Below are 22,700 nucleotides of genomic sequence, written 5' to 3'. Positions count from 1 at the left end.
CTGGGTGTATTCTGCCTTCTTCAGTTGAAGGAGAGACATGTACGGCTGCCAACACAGACGTCACAAAGTGAGCAGCCGCAATCTGACTGCGATTAATGGAGCGACTACAGAACATAAATGTGAGGGAGCCAGGCCAAGACATCTGGGAGCGCTCCAAACTCCTGTCCAAGAGCTGAGATGAGCCAAAGAGAGCAAGACATTTCATTCCACGACCTTGGTTAAGAACTTAAGTGGGGGAGTATGAACTGACCAAATTGGAAATGATCATAAAAACTTTGAGAACATCCTCCAAAAACAAAGGGGAAAAACGAATTGATTTATAAATAATCAGAATGTCTCTCTCACTGCCTGAAGTTTTTCAGCTCTATAAGTTTCCATATGCGCTTTAGCTGGTTGTATAATGTTATTTACATTGCTCAGCTGTAATTACAGGGATAAGAGCTGTACTGTGATCCTGAGGCTGATTGCGGTCTGAAAATCATGATAAAACTCTGGTTCATTAGAGTGCACATTTTAGGAACAACCTTTCTGCTCATGTAACTTTACAAATCAGGCATTCCTCTGGAATATCAATATTAACATTTATACATTCGGCTGCCAATTTTATCCAAAAAAAGAGGCTTCCATTCATGATATGCATTTTTAGTATGTGTGTTCTCTGGAATTACAGTCATGACCTCAGTGTTGAGAACCTTTAATGTTTCATAAACATTCATAAATAATGTGTTTTGAAAGCCATATACTTCTATAACTCTAATAAAACAGCATATACGTAGTCTATAGACTCAGTTCATAGTTGGAACAGCAATGCTGGTAGTTTTAGCATCTCCTGAACACTTAAAATGTAGCTTTATTTGTTATTGCAAATACCTTTCTTTTTTATATTTAATTTATATTTAATACTGTACAGTTTTTTACAATCGCTATGACAATTTTTTCAATACTTTTAACAAATTTCCTAAACTCTTAACGCACCAACACACCTACAACACACAATTGGCAAAAAAGTTAATTTCATGCTCAAAATCACACATTGTAAACTAAACTCCAACACAATTTTCAAAATACAATAATACACTATCAACAATACACTGACTACCAAAACACTGCAAACATGTCTCAAAATCAAATAATTTTTCAAAACACTAACATATGTTCTCGTCCAACAGGAAGATTTAGTCAATCATAGCACAATGTCATAAAAACACTAACATCAGATGGCATTTCAGAAACTGCATTATTTTATATGAGTCAGGTCTGCCCTTATACAACAGACAGTATATTGTATTGATCATAGATTGTGTTTTGCACTGCAGTTTCTTTTGAAGCCTCTCTACATTTTTGTTTCGTTGGGTTTAGGTCTTTTGCTGCAGAAATTCAATAAAAAAGACCCATCTCAGAGTGCTTTATAGAATGTACATTTACTGTAATGAAAAAACGAAGATTTTCAAAATTGCTGCAATAAATAAAATAAAAATAAATTTATATATTTGCATAATTCAATCAGCTGTTTCTCAGTAACAATATAATAAAATACAGGGAATATACAGGTGCTGGTCATATAATTAGAATATCATCAAAAAGTTGATTCATTTCAGTAATTCCATTCAAAAAGTGAAATTTGGATATTATATTAATTCATTACTCACAGACTGATATATTTCAAATGTTTATTTCATTTAATGGTGATTATTAAAACTGACAACTAATGAAAATCTTAAATTCAGTATCTCCAAAATTTAGAATATTACTTAAGACCAATACAAAAAAGGATTTTTAGAAATGTTGGCCAACTGAAAAGTATGAACCTGAAAAGTATGAGCATGTACAGCCCTCAATACTTAGTTGTGGCTCCTTGTGCCTGAATTACTGCAGCAATGCGGCTTGGCATGGAGTCGATCAGTCTGTGGCACTGCGCAGGTGTTATGAAAGCCCAGGTTGCTCTGATAGTGGCCTTCAGCTCTTCTCCATTGTTGGGTCTGGCGTATCACATTTTCCTCTTCACAATACCCCATAGATTTTCTATAGGGTTAAGATCAGGCGAGTTTGCTGGCCAATTAAGAACAGGGATACCATGGTCCTTAAACCAGGTACTGGTAGCTTTGGCACTGTGTGCAGGTGCCAAGTCCTGTTGGAAAATGAAATCTGCATCTCCAAAAAGTTGGTCAGCAGCAGAAAGCATGAAGTGCTCTAAAACTTCCTGGTAGACGGCTGCGTTGACCTTGGATTTCAGAAAACACAGTGGACCAACACCAGAAGATGACATGGCACCCCAAACCATCACTGACTGTGGAAACTTGACACTGGACTTCAAGCAACGTGGATTCTGTGACTCTCCTCTCTTCCCCCAGTCTCTGGGACCTTGATTTCCAAAGGAAATGCAAAACTTACTTTCATCAGAAAACATAACTTTGGACCATTCAGCAGCAGTCCAGTCCTTTTTGTCTTTAGCCCAGACGAGACGTTTCTGACGCTGTGTTTTGTTCAAGAGTGGCTTGACACAAGGAATGCGACAGCTGAAACCCATGTATTGCATACGTCTGTGCGTGGTGGTTCTTGAAGCACTGACTCCAGCTGCAGTCCACTCTTTGTGAATCTCCCTCACATTTTTGAATGGGTTTTGTTTCACAATCCTCTCCAGTTTGCGGTTAATCCTATTGCTTGTACACTTTTTCTACCAAATATTTCCCTTCCCTTCGCCTCTCTATTAATGTGCTTGGACACAGAGCTCTGTAAACAGCCAGCCTCTTTAGCAATGACCTTTTGTGTCTTGCCCTCCTTGTGCAAGATGTCAATGGTCGTCTTTTGGACAGCTGTCAAGTCAGCAGTCTTCCCCATGATTGTGTAGCCTACGGAAATAGACTGAGAGACTATTTATGTAAAGGCCTTTGCAGGTGTTTTGAGTTAATTAGCTGATTAGAGTGTGGCACCAGGTGTTTTCAATATTGAACCTTTTCACAATATTCTAATTTTTCCGAGATACTGATGTTGGGGTTTTCATTAGTTGTCAGTTATAATCATCAAAATTAAAAGGAATGAACACTTGAAATATATCAGTCTTTCTGTAACTAGTTAATATAATACCCAAATTTCACTTTTTTAATGTAATTACTGAAATAAATCAACTTTTTGATGATATTCTAATTATATGACCAGCACCTGTATTTGTGTTTCAATTTACAATATAAACAGCTGTTTACCTTGACTTTAGCCTATAAGAGAAGGTTTAGAACATGGTGTTATCTGTTCTGACATACAGTGTTAAAGCATTGGTAAATTTGCCAGTAAAATCCATTGTTTTGGTCTTGTTTGAGCTTGTGTGTAAAAGAAGTTCAAGCATTTTAAATTTTTGTTAATTGTATGCATTTTGTGTTAAAGCAACAAGAAATGTGTTAATAGTATAGCTTACACAGCCGGATGTAGTGCTAACTGTGTTAAGAGTTTAGGAAAATTTGTTAAAAGTATTGAAAAATTTGCCAGAGCGATTGTAAAAAACTGCAATTGAGTTATTTGATTTGATTTAATTTCAATTTGTGTCCATTTATCTCTTTAGAATTCATTTTAATCTACTACTACATGAGACATTTATTTCTTTAATTTAATTTATTATTTTTATATTATTTTAAGTTGACTCCATATAAAAAGCATTTTCCAATTATTTTATAAATGCATGCAATCTAATGAGCTCATATTAATTGATTCTATGTCAAATATATGCTGTTCATTTGAACCTTATGTTCATCAAAGAATCCTGATTTTTATCAGTTTTATCAGTTTCCACAAAAAATAACTAATGCTAACATTGATAATAAGGAACGTTTCTTGAGCATCAAATCAGCATATTAGAATCATTTCTGAAAGATCATGTGAAACTGAAGATGCTGAAAATTCAGCTTTGCCATCACAGTAAGAAATAATATAAAACGTCTCGGGTTACGTATGTAACCCTTGTTCCCTGAGAAAGGGAACGAGACACTGCGTCGGTTACGACACTAGGGGAACGCCCTTCAGCGTAGCGCGTCTGAATTTATGAATGAAACCGAATCCAATCCTATTGGCGTTGCGTGATGACGTAGCGTGTGACGGCATAAGCGGATGTATACAAAAGCACGCCGGCACACAGAAATGTCAGCTTTTGCTATGAAGCAAGTGCTCCAGGCGGGGTGAGGTGTGGCAAACCGACGCAGTGTCTCGTTCCCTTTCTCAGGGAACAAGGGTTACATACGTCCAGCCAGCCGCCTCACATATGTCATGGATAGAAACCACTGAAAGGAGGGCTCTAGAGGACGCCATGCCTCTGGTGGAGTGAGCCCTCACGGCCATAGGTGAAGGCAAATTGCACACCTGATAGGCCAGGGAAATAGTCCGAATGATCCAGTTGCTGATGGTCTGCTTAGAGGCGGGAAGCCCCTTCTTGGGCGACCCGAAACACACCAGCAACTGGTCCGACTTCCGCCATGAGGAGGACCTCGGGATATAACACTGCAGTGCTCTGACAGGGCATAGCAGATGAAGTCTCTCCTCATCCGCCGTCACATGAGGTGGAGGATGAAATGCCTGCAGAACCAAAGGCCGTGCCACATTAGATGGCGCCTTGGGCAAATAGCCGGGCCGGGGGTGCAAGATGGCCTTAATGTTGCCTGGAGCAAACTCCAAGCACCCATTGGAAATAGAGAGCGCCCGGAGATCTCCTACCCTCCTCAGAGAAGTAATGGCCAACAAAAAAACCACCTTAAATGAAAGGTTCTTGGCCTCAGCCGACTCCAATGGTTCGAAGGGGGCCTCGGCCAGCCCTTCGAGAACCACTGCCAGGTCCCAAGAGGGAACCCTGGTGTGAGTCGCAGGTCTCATCCTCCAGGCTCCACGGAGGAAATGTACGACCAGGTGATGCCTCCCCAGAGGACCATCCCTCACAGGAGCGTGGAATGCCGCAATGGCAGCCACATAAACCTTGAGTGTGGACGGGGTAAGCCCGGCAGAAAAGCAGTCTTGGAGAAACTCCAGCACTGAAGCCACTGGGCAGTGAACTGGGTTCAAAACACGCTCTCTGCACCAAATGGAAAAAACATTCCACTTAAGGCCGTATAACTTCCTCGTGGAGGGAGTTCTGGAAGTGAGTATAGTTTCAACCACTTCTGCTGACAGGCCGGCTTCTAGGAACTGTGCCCCCTCAGGGGCCAGACCCACAGTTTCCACAGCTCGGGCCGAGGGTGGAGAACTGAGCCCTCTGCCTGAGACAACAGGTCCCTCCTCAGAGGGATCTGCCATGGCGGGCCTGCCAGAAGCAGGATGATGTCTGAAAACCATACTCGGGCCGGCCAACACGGGGCTACTAATAGTAGGCTGACCCCGTCCCGACGGACCCTTTCCAGAACTGCTGGGAGCAGAGCGATTGGGGGAAAGGCGTACAGACGCAGCCTCGGCCACGTCTGCATGATGGCATCCAACCCCAGCGGGGCTGGATGTGCGAGGGAGAACCACAGTGGACAGTGTGTCGTCTCTCGAGACGCAAATAGGTCCACTTCCACTGGGCCAAACCTCTCGCATATTAACTCCACCACCTCGGGGTGGAGTCTCCATTCCCCGGGCCTCAGCCCCTGCCTCGACAGTACGTCTGCTCCCTGGTTCTGGTCCCCCGGGACATACATCGCCCTGTGAGACGACAGTCTCCGCTGGGACCTCAGGAGTATCTGATGCGCCAGTCTGCACAGAGGGCGCGACCTCAGACCCGTCTGACGGTTTAGGTAAGATACCACCGACATGCTGTCGGATCTTACTAGGACATGGCGACCATGGAGGTCTGGCAGAAAGCTCCTCAGAGCCCGGAACACCGCCAACATTTCTTGGCAATTTATGTGCCAAGAGGAATGATGGTCCTGCCAGAGACCTCTCGTAAAGCGGCCGTCCATGACCGCGCCCCAGCCCGTGAGGGAGGCGTCTGTCGAAATAGATACTCAGCGACATAACGCTCCCAATTGGGACCCTGGGACAGGAACCAAGGCTTTTTCCAAATTGAAAGGGAACAAAGGCATCTGCGCGTAACCCTTATCAAGCGGAATGGATTTCCCCTCGGGGAAAACCCCTTGGTTCTCAACCACCACTGTAAAGCTCTCATGTGTAGCAGGCCAGAAGGTATCACGCTGGACGCTGCTGCCATGAGACCCAACACTCTCTGAAAGTGTTTGACAGTGACGGCCTGGCCTAGCTTATCCTGGACACTGTGGTCAGGATAGACTCGATCCGAGCAGGAGACAACTGTGCTCGCATCGTGACCGAGTCCCACACCACTCCCAGGAACGTGGTTCTCTGGGCTGGTGTCAACACGCTCTTCTTCGTGTTGAGTCTCAACCCCAGGCTCTGGATGCGGGCGAGGACGACGTCTCGATGCCGAATCGCCAGCTCTCGCGACTGGGCCAATATTCGCCTCAGGGGTGCTAGAGCTGCATCCATACACTTGGTAAAAGTGCGGGGGAGAGTGCTAGGCCGAACGGAAGAACCCGATATTGGTAAGCTTCGCCCCCGAAAGCAAACCTCAGGAACTTCCTGTGAGATGGAAGGATGGAGATGTGGAAGTAGGCGTCTTTTAGATCTATCGTGACAAACCAATCGATTGAATTTGACTCACGATGATAGGAATAGTGAGCATCTTGAACCTGAATCTCCTCAGAGACCGATTCAGATGCTTCAGATCTAAAATTGGACGCAACCCTCCATCCTTCTTTGGAACTATGAAGTACCGGCTGTAGAAACCGGACTCCCTGACTGGTGGGGGAACTAGCTCTATGGCCCCTTTTTCCAGCAGCGAGTGAACTTCCTGTTCTAACACTTGACCCTGCTGTGGGTCTACTGCAGTCCAAACCACCCCGTTGATACTTACCTTGGTGGGCGGACCCGGAACTGCAGCCTGTATCCAATTTCAACAGTGCGCAGGACCCATGGAGAAATATTGGGGAGACATTACCATGCCTCCACAAAATTCAGCAAGGGAACCAGCCACTCAGGGCTGGTGTCAAGTGTCTTGTGAGAGCCCTTCACGATACCCTGAAGTGGAAGACCGGCAGGGAATAATCGAAAACGACTCTCGTGTGCGGATGCCAGCGCTGCCTGGCCGCAAGCTCTTGGGGCAGACAGAGCAGCGTGCATTCGCTGGAAACTGATGTGTCCCGAAGCGCAACTAGCAGCGGGATGCTGACACCAGTTTCCTGAGGGCCCGGTGAGAGAGGGGATCTTGATCGCTCTCTTTCGGGGGGGACAGCCCTCCAAGGTCTCACACTAGTTAGGACCTTTCTCCCGACGCCTTCCTGGCCTGAAAGGCTTTGGGCGAGAGCGCCGCCTAGAATCCCAAGCTCAGCTTTTTTTTTTTTTTTGAGGGGGACCTCTAGAAGCGATACTCTCCTTCAGATGGTAGGCTGAATTAAAATATCTAACCAAGTTCTAAGTCAGATACAATTTTTAATTACTTTAACTCCTCGGAATTAAATGCAGCCATAACACTGGATAAGTGAAACACGGTCTGAATGGTAGGCTGTAGGAATTAAATGCAGCCATAAACACCAGAATACTGTTTTTAATTATACGATCTCGTAACCTGCAGGCTGCCTCGGCAAACGCGAGATTCGTTATAATTTGGCTTTCATCCCTGGAGAAGAAAGTCAACAGGCGCGAGACTGAAACACCTGACAGCGCACGGCTGTACGCGTCAAGATATTTCTCAATGAACACAGCCAGCACCCTCAGGAGCTGACTGTGAATGCCTCGCACCTAAACAGTATTATTTATCAGATCGCGTGTGTCCCTTTTATTGCAGACCCGTAACGCGTTGCCTTAACAAACGCAAGATACGAGTAGTACACAATATCTTTGGCTTTCATCTCTCGAGAAGAAAGTCAACAGGCGCGAGGCTGAGATACCCGAAACGCACGTGTGCGGCGAGTTATTTCTCAGTGAACACAGCCAGCACCCTCAGGAGCTGACTGTTCATGCCTCGTACTCACACAGCAAACTGCAAAGTAGACTCGTAACCTACACGCTGCCTCGGCAAACACGAGATCCGAGCTACTAGATTCTGTATTGCAACTGCAAGGCAACCTTAAACCTACGCGCTGCCTCGGCAAACGCGAGATTCCAGCCACAGAATCTTATTGCAACATACACTCGTAATCTAATCGCTGCCTCGGCAAACGCGAGATCCGAGCTACTAGATTCTGTATTGCAACTGCGAGGCAAACCTTAAACCTACGCGCTGCCTCGGCAAACGCGAGATCCCAGCCACAGAATCTTACTTTAACAGGACATACAACACCAAATAGGACAGACTTGTTCACACATACACAGAGCGCTTGCTGAATAGCAAAAAGCTGACATTTCTGTGTGCCGGCGTGCTTTTGTATACATCCGCTTATGCCGTCACACGCTACGTCATCACGCAACGCCAATAGGATTGGATTCGGTTTCATTCATAAATTCAGACGCGCTACGCTGAAGGGCATTCCCCTAGTGTCGTAACCGACGCAGTGTCGAGTTCCCTCGAAAGGGAACTATTATTTTACATTGAAATAATATTCCATAATATTACTGTTTTCATTGTATCTTTGATCAAATAAATTCAGCATTGATGGACATAAGAGTCGTCTTTCAAAAATGTATTTAAAAAAAATCGTACCCAGCCTAAACTTTTGAAAGGTAATGTATAATGCCAATGTAAATAACTGTGCATGAAATATGCTATAGAATTAAACTTGATTTGCCTTACTAGCTCCATTTTATTGCAGTCTCTTCCTTCGTTCAATACAAATATCAAATAGTTACACAAATCTCATTGGTTTTGTGCATTGGAAGTGATGGGTAATCAATGGAGAAAGTCTATCAGAGGGTTTCATAAGTGGAGATTAATGCAGGACTTTACAATCAGCTGTACTGATGCTGAGGGGCAAAGCAAGTCCGGGCAAAGGCGTCCTCAGCAGTGCCTGATAGCAAATTAGGCATTGAGGGAACACGAAATGGAGCGAGAAACTGAACATGTCAACAAGAGGTCAGCCTGCCATGCTACGTGTGAGGCAACAAAGAGCTGATGAGAGAAAACAAGGGGAAAAAAAGGAAAAAAAAGAGAGAAGGGAACACACACCTGCATTCAGTTTAAGATCTGATTAAATGCAAAATGCTGGAGAACACAAGTGTGTAATCTTTGTCCAAAAAGACATCTGTGGAAAAAAGTCAAATCTTTACTTAATCTGCAATCATTAGGCCTATAAATGTAAACTTCTGACCAAAAACTCATATTTTGTTTCTTAGTAGAATTGTCTTCATATTTTTTTAACATAGATGTCAGACGGCTGCATTAGTGTGTGTGTGTGTGTGCTTGTGTGTGTGTGTGTGTGTGTGTGTGTGTGTGTGTGTGTGGGTGTGTGTGTGTGTGTGTGTGTGTGTGTGTGTGTGTGTGTGTGTGTGTGTGTGTGTGTGTGTGTGTGTGTGTGTGAGGGAGGGAGGGAGGGAGGGAGTGTTGAAAAGAAAACAAACAGCATATGGAATACACATCAGGTCCGATAAGCATCAGAACCACATTATGTAAGGCAAGGATTGTAAAGGCAATCACCTTTTTTTGGTGCAAAATAAACACAAGACCAAATCCCTCCAAAACAAACTTCTGTTCAAAATATTACAAATACATTTGCCAATAATTACATTTTCTAAGCATGGTTAAAACTCTTCATTTCCTGTACACAACGTTTTTATTATTATTATACAAGCTATATTTGACTGAGACTTAAAGTAACACTATGTAGTTTTTCAACCTTCATTATATATTTCCAAGACCCTTGTGATGGTACATCGACTTACAATAGGTTGAATGACACGTCTGCCATAGCCTGACAGTGTCTGTATTTAGTGTGTCTGGCACTATGTAACTTCGGGTTTCGGGTAGGAACCTTCGGGTAGGAAAAAACCTACAAAATTCGACTGCTTTACGGCATTGTTCCCCCACTTCCTCAGATTCTGACGTGAGAGCCCAACTAGCGTTTGATACCCGTCTGTATGTTGTTGTCATTACTGAAGCAACAACTAAATGGAAGAAGGCAAAGGTTTTGTCAGAGGAGACTTAAAGAAGAAAAAGGGAGAGTGACAAATTAAAAGACTGGACGAGGATCACTTTTGGAGGGAGAGCAAGACAGTTTGAAGACGGTGAGAGTGTGCGCGCGCGCGCATCCGGCTCTCTCTCTGCTCGTTCTTTCAGTAACATACACCCTGTCACAAGCGCAGCAATCAGTCATCTGTAAAGTGTTTATACATTTATAAATAAATCAGGAAGTCAGGGAGCTGACTATCGCGCGAAATGTAAAAGGCTGAATAATATGGCCTGGCCATGTTACGGAATCTATCTGGTCCTCCATTCATCTTCATGAATCAAGTAATCCTAGTAGAGTAGCGAATTATCAATCTGGTAGCTACACTAACATGCTAGTTTACGATGGTTATAATAAATAATCTTTCAGGGTAACTATACTAATGTCTGCAGGCTGATATGTTTGTGTATTAATTTTTTTGGTGAAAGTGTCTTGCCTCTGGCTATAATGCAATTCGATTTTCAAATTTGCAGATTCATCTATGGTAGCTTGATATTATAATATTGATGATATATGGCAATTACCTACCATACAAACATTGAATTGAATTAGCATATCCGTTATTTAAAACAGTGGACAATAGGCTACTATAATGACGCTGTCTTGTAAACGTGAGCTACGCGATCTTTTGACGTTTGAAAAAAATAAAACCCATGAAATTATATTCATATGACATGCTGAAATATATGCCAATGTACCTGGGATGAAGACATTTCACACGCAACGCTGGCAGTCTGCCCGCGACAACTCAAGACAGTATCGACTTGTCAACAAATGCACACGTGTATCGCCTGGTGTAACCATGACAGATTTTATGACAGTAGTAGAAGACAATACTGTTTCCCAACTGTAGGGGGACCCCGAGAGCAAAAACCGCAAAAACGACATAGTGTTGCTTTAATTTTGCAAAATAATTTTGCAAACTGTTTTCTATTTCAACATATTGTAAAATTTAATTTTATCCTGTGATAGCAAAGCTGAATTTTACTTCAGTCTTCAGTGTCACATGATCCTTCAGAAATCATTCTAATATGCTGATTTGGAGCTCTAGAAACATTTCTTATAAATGTTGAAAACAGTTGTGCTGCTTAATTTTCCCTTTCGAACGGTCACTTCGTATTGCGTAGCTATACGCAGTGGGGAAACTCCTTTTCCTCGATTTACTGAAGCTTTTGTGTAAATGCATAGCCGGGCCATAGACTATAATATTCCCCCGAATTCGCCATTATAGCAGATTTTACTCCTTCAGCGACAACATCATGTCTCTGACTGTTTTACTAATGGCGCTTTTCCACTGCATGGTACGGTACGGTTCAGTTCGGTACGGCACGCTTTGGCGCTTTTCCACTGCATGGTACGGTACGGCTCGCTCGGCACGGCTCACTTGTGCCGCTTTTCCACTGCATGGTACGGTCTGGACTGGTACCACGAGGGTGTGGCCATGGGAGTAGTTTCCAGGAGGAAAGTGTTTTTTACAGATGCATCCAACCTGGGTGGGGAGCGCTGCACGAGGGCAAGCCTGCCTCCGGCCTCTGGTCGAGCACAGAGCAGAGCTTACATATCAACTGTCTGGAAATGAAAGCAGTTGGCTTGGCCCTTAAAGCATTTCTGTCAAACCTCAGAGGTCACCACGTCTTAGTCCGCACGGACAACATGTCAGTGGCGGCCTACATAAATCGCCAGGGGGCATCAGGTCAGGCAACCTGCTTGCTATGGCGAGAGAACTCGTTTTATGGGCACAGACCAAACTGAGCTCCCTGGGAGCAGCGCTCCCAGAATTTGGCGTTCCCAGCGCTCCCTGGCGTCCAGAATTTGGGTGCGGATATGCTCTCACGGGGCAACACTCCCCTAGGCGAGTGGTCCCTGAACTCACAGACGGTCAGTCTGATATGGAGTGTGTTCGGCGAGGCCGAAATCGACCTTTTCGCCTCAAGAGCCAACACCCACTGCGAAGTGTTCTTCTTGAAGAGCAGGGACGCGCTGACCCATCCATGGCCCAACCGCCCCCTTTACGCTTTTCCCCCCCGCCTCGATGATTAATCAAGTCATCAAACGGATCAGGGAGAACAGATGCCCAGTCCTTCTGGTGGCCCCTCTCTGGAAATCCGGAGCTGGTTCAGTTATCAGACACAATTCCCTGGCCTGTTCCAATGAGGAAAGACCTCCTCACACAGGCCAATGGGACGATATGGCATCCTCGACCCGATTTATGGACGCTCCATGTATGGCCCCTAAACGGGTACCCAGGGACCTTCCTGTGAAGGTCTTAAGCACTATCTCTGAAGCAAGGGCCCCGTCTACTCGGCGCCTTTATGCTTTGAAATGGTCGGGTTTTTCCAGCTGGTGCTCAAAAAATCGTGTTGACCCAGAGTCATGTGAGGTATCTGTGGAACTCTCCTTCCTGCTGGAGCTGTTGGACGTGGGCCGCTCCTCGTCCACGCTCAAAGTGTATGTGGCAGCCATTGCAGCACATCATGCTCTGGTGGCTGGCCAATCACTAGGAAGAAACGACTTGTTGGTACAGTTTCTAAAGGGTGCTAGGAGGATTAACCCCTCCAGACCTCCTTCTGTGCCACCTTGGGACCTCTCCACGGTCCTTGGGGCCCTGAAGGGTCCGGCTTTTGAACCCCTCTAGTCGGTTGATCTTAAACCTCTCTCACTAAAGACTGCCTCCTGTTGGCATTGGCATCTATCAAGCAAGTGGGCAATCTGCAGGCTCTCTCTGTGAGCCCTTCGTGTTTGGAGTTTGGACCAGATGATTCCAGAGTCATTCTCAAACCCAGGCATGGTTATGTACACAAAGTGCTCTCAACGCCGTTCAGAGCACAGGCTATTACATTATTAGCCCTTCCCCCTTCTGCCGAGGATGGGGAGGTTAATCTTCTCTGCCCTGTCAGAGCGCTGAGAACCTATCTGGAGCATTCTGCGTCTTTCAGACAATCAGAACAGCTTTTTGTCGGCTTTGGTGGTCGATCTAAGGGTGATCCAGTCACTAAGCAATGACTGTCTAGATGGATAGTGGATGCCATTTCTATGGCTTATACCTCATTGGGTCAGGTTTGCCCTCTCGGTATCAAGGCCCATTCAACCAGGGGCATGGCCTCGTCATGGGCCTGGTCATCTGGCTTTCCCATTCAGGACATTTGTGATGCGGCCGGCTAGTCCTCATCTTCCACATTCATGAAGTTCTATAATATTGAGGTGCCTTCCCTGCAAGCGAAGGTGCTTTCGGTATGATTAAGGCCCGACAGTGTCTGGTCTTGTCTAAAATTGTTACTGTAGACAATCACATGCATATATATATATATATATATATATATATGAAACCCGCTTTGGCCGGTTGTTTTTCCTATGCTAATAATCCCGACAGTGTCTGGTTTTATTGGTGTATTATGTTGGTTTGTACTGACCGGTGTCTGGTCTGTTATATGTTCTTGGTTTTCTGGCTTGTTCGGGCAGCTCAGGGGTCCTGAGTTTCAGTGGCAACCAATTACTTATAGTGCGGCGTTTTGCATGGCGTCCCCACTGCGTATAGCTACGCAATACGAAGTGACCGTTCGAAAGGGAACTACTCGGTTACTATCGTAACCTCAGTTCCCTGAGATAGGGAACGAGTATTGAGTAGCCGGCCGCACTATAGTAGCCTGGAGAGTTGTCGCTTCAGTCGTTAAACCTGCTTTAATAAACCTGCTTTAATATTATAGGCTATGGCCACGCCCCCCCTTGGCGGACTCTGACGTGTAATGACACAGGGCTAGCTCATTGGTCATTGGATGTGCAGTTGCCGCAGCACAGCCTATGAGCGAGCCAAACGCTCAATGTGCAGCTGCAAATGCGTTTTACACAAAAACTTCAGTAAATCGAGGAAAAGGAGTTTCCCCACTGCATATAGCTACGCAATACTCGTTCCCTATCTCAGGGAACTGAGGTTACGATAGCAACCGAGTAGTTTTTGTGATAATTTATTGCAGGATACTTTGATGAATAGACATTTCAAAAGAACAGCTTTTTTTTTTTAAATAACTTTTGTCACATTATGTCTTTACTGTAACTTTTGATAAATTTAATGCTGAAGGAAATTATTAATTTTTTCAGTAACAAAATCTTACTGACCCCAAACCTTTGAATGGAAGTGCATGTATACCAATCTGCGTATGACATCAAAGTACCACGAGAATGATTAGAGAGCTGACTGTCAGTGTTGGTTGCAGCAGAGATGAAACAGGATCTAAGTGCAGCAGTCTTTATTTAGAAATCAACTCAAATCTTCACAAAACAGAATCTCAAGAACAAGATCAGGAACAGAAAAACCAACTCAACAGGTAACTGGAGAGAACAGAGACGGACTGAACTAATTAACAAAGAAATTAAGACATGAACAAAGAAACAGATAAAAAATAAACTCTAAATATGAACCTCAAGATTTCTGTACCTCCATAGACAGCTACACAACTACCATTTTGACGTTTCAAAAAGTTCATAAAGAGATAGTAAAAGTAATCTATATGATTTGAGAGCTCTGATCCAAATTTTCTTGAAGAGACTTGATATAAGATGAATATATTTAATTTAAACATTGATCAGCAAACATAAAAAGAAGCTCAACCGAACCTGCTTGACGGGTGAGAACAAATCTCATTGGTTCTTGCTGAAGCTCAAACGTGCTGCATAACATGAGAATGAACTTCATTGGTTTTTGCACGTCAATCGAACATGCTTGAGCTTCTGTTCACCACAACAGATGTGTGAGTTGATAAATGTGTTCAGTATATGTGAATAAAAGCCTAAATACAATCTGTTCATCATGTAAAGCAATTGAGTTTCTTCAGAAAATTTGGACTAAACCACTCAATTCATATGGATTAGTTTTACGATCTCTTTGTGAATTTTTTAAAGCGTCAAAGTGGTACAGTAGTTGTGTAGCGGTCTATGGTGGGATAGTAAAATCACAGATTCCATCAAAAATATCTTCATTTGTGCTCCGAAGCTGAACGGAAGTCTTACGGTTTAGAATGACATGAGGTTGAGTAATTAATGACAGAATTTTAATTTTAGGGTGAACTATCCCTTCAAAAACATGCATGTTGAAACCCATTTTCAAAAGTTAGCTTTTTTAGGCCCCCAAAACGCTGTGTAAATGAACGACCAAAACGCATAAAAAGTTTTCTGTTTTTAGTTGAAAACAGTGCTGTGTAAACTGCCCTTAGTTGAGTTCATGGAGCTCTTCGTAATGAGCTGTGAGTTAAATAAGGAAGACATACAAAATATGCAGAGCGGCGGGTCCCCAGGACCAGGACTGTGAACCACTGGTCTACACATGCCTGACAGAGCAGGCGGTGCAAGTTTGAATCCAGCACATGACATTTCCCGATCCCATTTCCTGTCATTGCTCTACTCACACTAAAAATACAGTGAAAGTGAATAGTTACGGCAACTATTCTTTAATGTCACTTTCAGTTAAAACTTATCACTGTTATGGTCTTTTAAGACTATAAGTTTTCAGTTATTAGAGGTCATCATGTTCTCCACCATTCTTTCATCATACACTTGCCCTTTTCCTTCTCGCCCGCGCTCGTTCCCCTCCCCTTCCCTTTACCTCCTCCCACTCGTGTTCACAGTAAGGACACAATGTTCTTTTTGCTTGTTTGGGGAAACTGCAGAAGTAAATAAATTAGAGGAGTGGAGGATGCCGTCATGATGGCTGACTCTAGGTTTTAGTGGAGGAAAATAAACATGATGTTCATGTGAGGTTAGGACTGGCCGCGGCTGCTGTTCTTAAACAGTCGGCTCTATCTAAAACAGTTATCACACCAGCAGACCGTGAGAGACTGAACGAGAATTAGGATGGTGACCTAATGTGGAGGGTTTATCTGATGTGAGCTTATTATAGACTATAAAAGAAATGTTCCCTTCCAACAGGTGCCTGCCCTTCTGTGTCAGGAACACTTGTGCAAACGACCAGATCAACCTGTTCCTTACCCAAGTGTGTGTGTGTGTGTGTGTGTGTGTGTGTGTGTGTGTGTGTGTGTGTGTGTGTGTGTGTGTGTGTGTGTGTGTGTGTGTGGTTCAGGTCTATACTGTATATATAGGTGGTTCACTATAAGAAATCTTTGACATTGTGGGGACATTTTTGGTCTCCATGAGGCAAACAGCTTATAAATCATATTAAATTATGTTTTTTCTGTATTTGTATGTGATCAGCTGCAGGGCTGTTTGTGGAATGGATAAGAACACAAATATATTTGATATTCAGCATTATGACAAGTCATGATAATAAATAATCAATTTACCACCTATAATGTTAAATTGATTGAAACTCAGAGGCTTTACAGGGAAAAAAAGTTTCCACACGTTTTTAATTGCCATGACTGGATACTGGATTAAGATTTGTAAAAATCATTGCATAGAGAACATATTCACAAAAGTTCAATAACTACACAAATAAATATTTCAGAACTGATCATAACTGGATAATTGTATGGTCAGTATAGAAACTACAACGACCTTTTCAGATGATAATAATAATAATTATTATTATTATTATTATTGTTTTTGTTGTAATGGCTTTTTGGTTTCTGCTATATTACTTTTATCTATATTTATATTTAAATAGTCTGACATTTTTTATTGATTATATTAAAGATTTTATTTGGATCATATTTTGTATATTTGATCTTCTTAAAACAGTTATTTTAAACAGTAATAAATCATTCACAAAGAGCAATAACTACACAAATAAATATGTCAGAGCTGATCATAACTGGATTTATTATCAGTATAGAAATTTCCATGACATTTTTTCTGACTTAGTAATTTTAAAATGATGTGATATTTCCAACACTTGGAAAAGTGTATAAATTAAATCTTAGAGTCCGACTTTTAATAAGACAAAATGTTTTTATTATATTCAGATTATGCACAGATTTTAATTTAATAATGGTCATATTATTAATATTATAGCTTTGGGCTTTATTATTTATACTTTTATATAAAATGTTTTTTTGCTCTTTTTAGTTAATACACGTAATTTAAGTTTTTTTTAATTTATTTTTTACTTTTTTACAGTTCATCTAATAACAAGAAGAAATGGAAGTCTATATTGTCAATAAATATGTATTAATTTATTAAGATTTTATTTAGATTTCAAGGCTCAAAATTATAGCAAATCATTTTAGCAGTTCACTTTTGATGTAAAGTATAGTTCTCATTTCAGTGTATAAACGCTGTTGCTGTTTTATGGCTGGTTTTCATTTAAATTAAAAGCCTTTTACGTTTCAGCTGGAAACCTGAATTCACAAATTTCTAAATTTCAGCCTTTTCTAAAATGTGTCCACGTTCTTGATGAACTGATCCATTTTTGTAATTATTCCCCAAGCCACAACCTTGCCCTCTTCAGATAAAGAGCTAAACATCTGTAAACGTGACGTACAAGCTCTAAAAGCTTTCTGAATACCGGACGGAATGTAATATTACAGCTCCATCTAGTGGCAGTCTGCAAAACATTTATGAATAAGGAGAATGTTTGCTATTTAGTTGCTCATTATTTTAAAGTTTGCAATGAGGCTAAACTGAATGTAGAACAGAAACACTCCTGGATCTCACCTTGGTCTGAAAGCAGCAGTAGAGTTGGGTAAGATAAGGGTGTTTTCTGGCTAAGGCTAGGATGCGTTTCTCAGTCATAGTGCAGTCCACATCATCGTCCTGCAGTATGACGTCTTTCTTCAACACTTTCACCGCAAAAACCTCATCAGTGCCTCTTAACTCAGCCAGCATCACCTGTACACAAAGAAAACACTGTGCTCAGACTGCTGGGCCCTTATTACACACCAGACAAACTACCAGACATATAATCCACACCTTGCCAAAGCTGCCTTTCCCGAGCACTTTGATGAAGGAGAAGTCTTCCAGCATCATCCTTTTGGTCTGGACGTTCTTCACCTCCCCGTTCTCTCTCGCCTCCCCCGTCTCCTCTGACTCTCCCTCGGTCAGAGAGGAGGACGAGGCTGGCTTTAGCTCTTCACCTCGGTGGTCAAACGAAAGTGCCTTCCTGATGTTCTCCAGGTCCTTTATATCTGCAGATCACAAAACAAAGAGCCAAATCACATCACATGCACATCTGACCCCATACAGATTATAAAAAAACAAAGACAATAGATGTTAATTGTAATGCACGTACAATAGAAATCTAAGGGTAAAATACAGCATCGGATCTAAAGTATCACACTAACATGTTTTACAGATTTATTTTATTTTATTTTCAAAGAAATTAATAGATTTATTCAGCACGGGTGCATGGATTGATCAAAAGTTACAGTAAAGACATTTATAATGTTAGAAAGATTTCTGTTTCAAATAATTCTGTTTTTTTTTACCCTTTCTTTTCATCAAAGAATCCAGAAAAAATTGTATGACGCAAAAGTTCAGCACAACTGTTTTCAAAATTGATAATAAAGAAAAATGAGCGAAATTTGCCTGTGCATATATTTATATAGTCATGTGATGGATATCAGGTATAAATGACATAACGCACTGGCTATCGAACACTGTCAAGCTTCAAAATGACAATAAACCAATATAAGCGTACTGTATCATAGAAGTTGTAGCTTTTAAATTAAATACAGCCCTTTTAGACTATTAGCCATTTGATTTCATTGATGACAATTTCAGTTTGTTTGTCATACAAAGCCATGAAAACATGGCAAAATACAAGCTTAACATTTTGGTACAATGGCCCCATAGACTTCCATTTTAAGTGAATTACAAACTTAAGGACAAGTTAAACTTGTTTTACGTGGTAATCTGTTGTACTGAATATAACAGAATAATGTATTTAACCCAAGAGTATCTGCAGAGCTTTATATTTAGCTTTATTCGTTTACCCTGGTCACATGGTGATGTAGGTGCAGATTTGGATCGGTCCTCTTCTAACAGTGGGGATATGGGTAAAGGTTGTGGATCTGGACCCTGAGAGATCTGTGTGGAAAACAAGAACGAATCATCTTCATCATTCAATCATCATTATGTTTCAGGAGGCCTGATCAAGTGCTTGCTATATAAAGACCATTACGTCATCAGTAATCCGTGTATTCACTATCATCTACAGCTGCGTTGAGGAGAAGGTGGCTTTTGACCTTTCAGTTCTACATGCCACTTTTCTAGTGTGAACAAATAATTCCTGATGATTGTCGGTCTCTTACCTTTTTTCTCCTCTGGACGCTGCCGGAGAGTTTATCTGGAGTGACTCCGAGGTCGGAGAGCACCTTGGCGATGCCCCTGGCGTCCACCCCACAGTTAGGAGCTACATTACTTTCACAACGCTTGTGTACATTCATCTTACAAACTGAGGACAGAGAAATGAAGGGAGATGGCATGAGAACTTAGACTGTATTTCAATGCATGTTTGAATCTTGGAAGATGTGGGGATATAGCAGGGTTATTTTCGTTTAGTAAAACTAAAACTAAAACCATAAGAAAACTTTCATTACTTGAATTAAAATAAAATATAAAAAAAAAAACCTTTAACTTATTTTATTTCTAGTTTAACTTGAAAAATAAAAATAAAAATGATACTAAATAAAAATGGGTTAAAGTACTGTTTTCATAATGAAAGAGAGCAAAACTTCTTATATATATATATATATATATATATATATATATATATATATATATATATATATATATATACATATCAAAAAGGTTACTAGAAAGGTCACAGAAAAAAAAGTTGTGCTCTCTTACATTTCATCATATATTTTTTAGAGTATGTGTGTGCGTGTGTGTATATATATATATATATATATATATATATATACACATACTCAAAAAAAATGGTGGGTTGTTTCAACCCATAAAATCCATAAAATATGGACGAACCCAACATTATACTGAAAAAAGTATGAATATATTTTTATATATAATTATCAATTGCCAGTCTTGAATTAATATATTTAATAACAGAACAGAGCAAAAAAAGAAAAATGTGCATTCACCATAGAAATGTCCAGAAAATACCATGAAATGACAAAATAATTTAAAAATCCCTGAAAAATTGTCATATTTTCCATGACTGTGGGAACCCTGTATCTATATTTCCCAGAATGCCGCTCTCACCTTTGCACTGCAGCCCTTGCCGCAGCAGACCCCACAGCAATGAACCGCAGTGGTCACAGAATGTGAGGACTTTGTAGTTGTGAATCCGGAACTTATGAGGCATATTAACGCTGAAGCGCTGAGATCCCACCTGCAGGGGGTGATAGAGGATCAGAACGATGCCTATGCAGTGATCACAAGCATTTTAACAGAGGAAAAACTGCAGAACTCATTGTTGTTGTTTTTATTATTATTAATTACATCCAATATATATAGCTGTGGGTAGTGACACCCATTTGATAAAGCCTACACAGTGATGTTGTTTGCTAACAGTAAAAACATGGTAGACTATATCATTTAACTCCAGAGGAAAGTTTTATATCTCAGGTGTTGCTCTTTATCTCAAGAGATATAATGGATGTTTCCTAAAATTAAGTAGACTAAAAATAGACTTAAACTGGAAAAAATGACCTCCAGGTCCACTTTCCTGCCGAGTTTTTCTCATAACGTAACACTGATGTCCCTACAATTACAGACCGATGTGTAAAACTCTTAGATGTATTTTAAAGAGTCCATGTCATGAACTTTATATAATTCAAATACTTTTGATTCTCATCAGCGCTCATTGTCACAGTTGTAAACACAGCGGCTTTCTTCCTCCATGAGGGGGTTTGGCATCAAGGGATCTTTGTTTACAGGCGGACCGTTAAAACAAATGACACGTACGTCTCCCGGACATGCTGTAGAATTCAACCAATAAGATGACGACTTCAAAATTCCTGAAGTATTTCCAGTTAAGTTTGCCATATAATAAGACATGGACATGACGTCTGAGGCTGAGACTAATGACAACATGGCAAATGTAGTAAGTCTGGATTACATTAATACTACATAAACTCATACTATATAGAACATACATTTTAGCGGTCGTGAAGTAATTACTTATTCAAAATAAGTACCAAGACCTACCCGATTTCGGACGCAGCCATAGGCAGATGAGTTTGATTAAGGTTTGAGCTAAACTCTGCAGGAAAGTGGACCTCGAGGGCCAGAGTTGAGAACCCCTGAGCTAGAGTATAGAACTTTGAAATTAAAGCGTAGATAGCATAACTCTAGTATAAATTCGATGAGAAATGTATGGGTTTTTTTCATTGCATCTTTGCGAATCTGAACACAGTTTGAAACAGTGTTAAGACCTCTACTGAAACTCAAGAAAAGATTAATGGGTTATTTTTTTCACAGGATAAACATCTGAAAAGCAGGAAATCTAAGCAAAAGTTTATATTTTACTCTCATTGGTGAAAACATCTTAAATGAGAGACGTTAAAGAGACATCATGTGTGATTTTTCTACAGGTTCCTCTCACCTCCTCTGTGGTGTCCTCCTGTTTCTTCAGACCTGCACATTTAGTGATGATCAACTCATGGCAGCGTTTATGAACTACACAGGTGCACACTGAGGGACAGAGACAAGGTGTAGACGAAATTAGCTTTACTTCACTTTTCTGATGTATTACTGTGAGCTCACAGATAAGAATGTTTTCAGCTACAAAACAGATATGATATTTTTAGGAGGTTCCTGTCCATGCCAGAAGTTTCCTTCATTTCAGATTGTGAGCTAGTCACTGCTTAAAGGAATTATTCACCTAAAAATAAAAATTATCCAATTATTTGTTCTCAGTGTATTTTGTTGTTTTATTCTGTGGAACACAAAAGGGAAATTTTGAATAAACTGCTTGAGTCAAACTGATTTCTCCAATGATATTTCGCTTGGGTTGTTCTCTTGATGGCTGTATTCATATTGAACTGTTTTGGTATGGAAAAGAGCTGTCACATCATTCTTTTAAAATTTCTCTTTTGTGTTCCACTGAAAATACAATAAATATGTGGATAAGTAAATAATGACAGAATTTTCATTTTGGTTGAGTTATTCCTTTAATAGGAATGTTGATGTGTTTTGTTGCTTTAGATTTTGTTACTAATATTTTCGATGAACAAGCAACCCGATATACCCGAACCCGAATAGAAACACTGATATGGAGAAATATTAAGAAAACAGAATTTTATCTACCTACCTTGGCACTGATACCCTTGCTTTCCTAATACACCCCTGTGAAGAGAAGGAGATCAGCTATTATTTTTCTTGAACAGTGACACTAAACACAACAGCATTTATTTTAGTATGCATTAAACAGTTCATAAATAAATAAATAAAGTTTGTTTAATTTTTAGAAAATCTGCTTTGAGTCGTGGCCTCATTACCACCTTAGGTGTGCATTGTTTTTGAATAATTCAACAGCCCATCGCCAATTATTCCTTACTTAAATTACCCCTGTAGTCAATAATTGTATCCCTTAAATGTCATATTTGGTCATCAAATTACAGTACATTACAGTACATATTTAAAAGTTTTTTCCTGTGAATAAAAAAATTCTTCATGCCTTAAAATAGCTCGAATGCAACTCTACACCCTTCATTTATTATATGCGGA

General features: G+C 41.1%; 1 protein-coding gene across 2 annotated transcripts in view; it reads right to left on the bottom strand.

The window, feature by feature from the left end:
- Positions 1-22,700, bottom strand: part of prkceb (protein kinase C, epsilon b) — a 144,713-nt gene that overhangs the window by 46,948 nt on the left and 75,065 nt on the right. For both annotated transcript variants that reach the window (XM_077236384.1, XM_077236385.1), the window contains exons 4-10: positions 22,285-22,319; positions 21,577-21,665; positions 20,232-20,361; positions 19,319-19,461; positions 19,001-19,094; positions 17,979-18,193; positions 17,724-17,897 (exon numbers count right to left, since the gene is read on the bottom strand). In XM_077236384.1, coding sequence (XP_077092499.1) covers positions 17,724-17,897; positions 17,979-18,193; positions 19,001-19,094; positions 19,319-19,461; positions 20,232-20,361; positions 21,577-21,665; positions 22,285-22,319 — 880 coding nt within the window. The remainder of the gene's footprint in view (positions 1-17,723; positions 17,898-17,978; positions 18,194-19,000; positions 19,095-19,318; positions 19,462-20,231; positions 20,362-21,576; positions 21,666-22,284; positions 22,320-22,700) is intronic.

This window comes from Siphateles boraxobius, unplaced genomic scaffold, assembly GCF_051911475.1.
Source record: "Siphateles boraxobius isolate OS27281-9 unplaced genomic scaffold, OSU_SipBor_1 20, whole genome shotgun sequence".
In the NCBI taxonomy this organism is placed as follows: Eukaryota; Metazoa; Chordata; class Actinopteri; order Cypriniformes; family Leuciscidae; genus Siphateles; species Siphateles boraxobius.
Note: the sequence above shows the minus strand (reverse complement) of the source record. Positions and strands in the feature narration are given on the sequence as shown.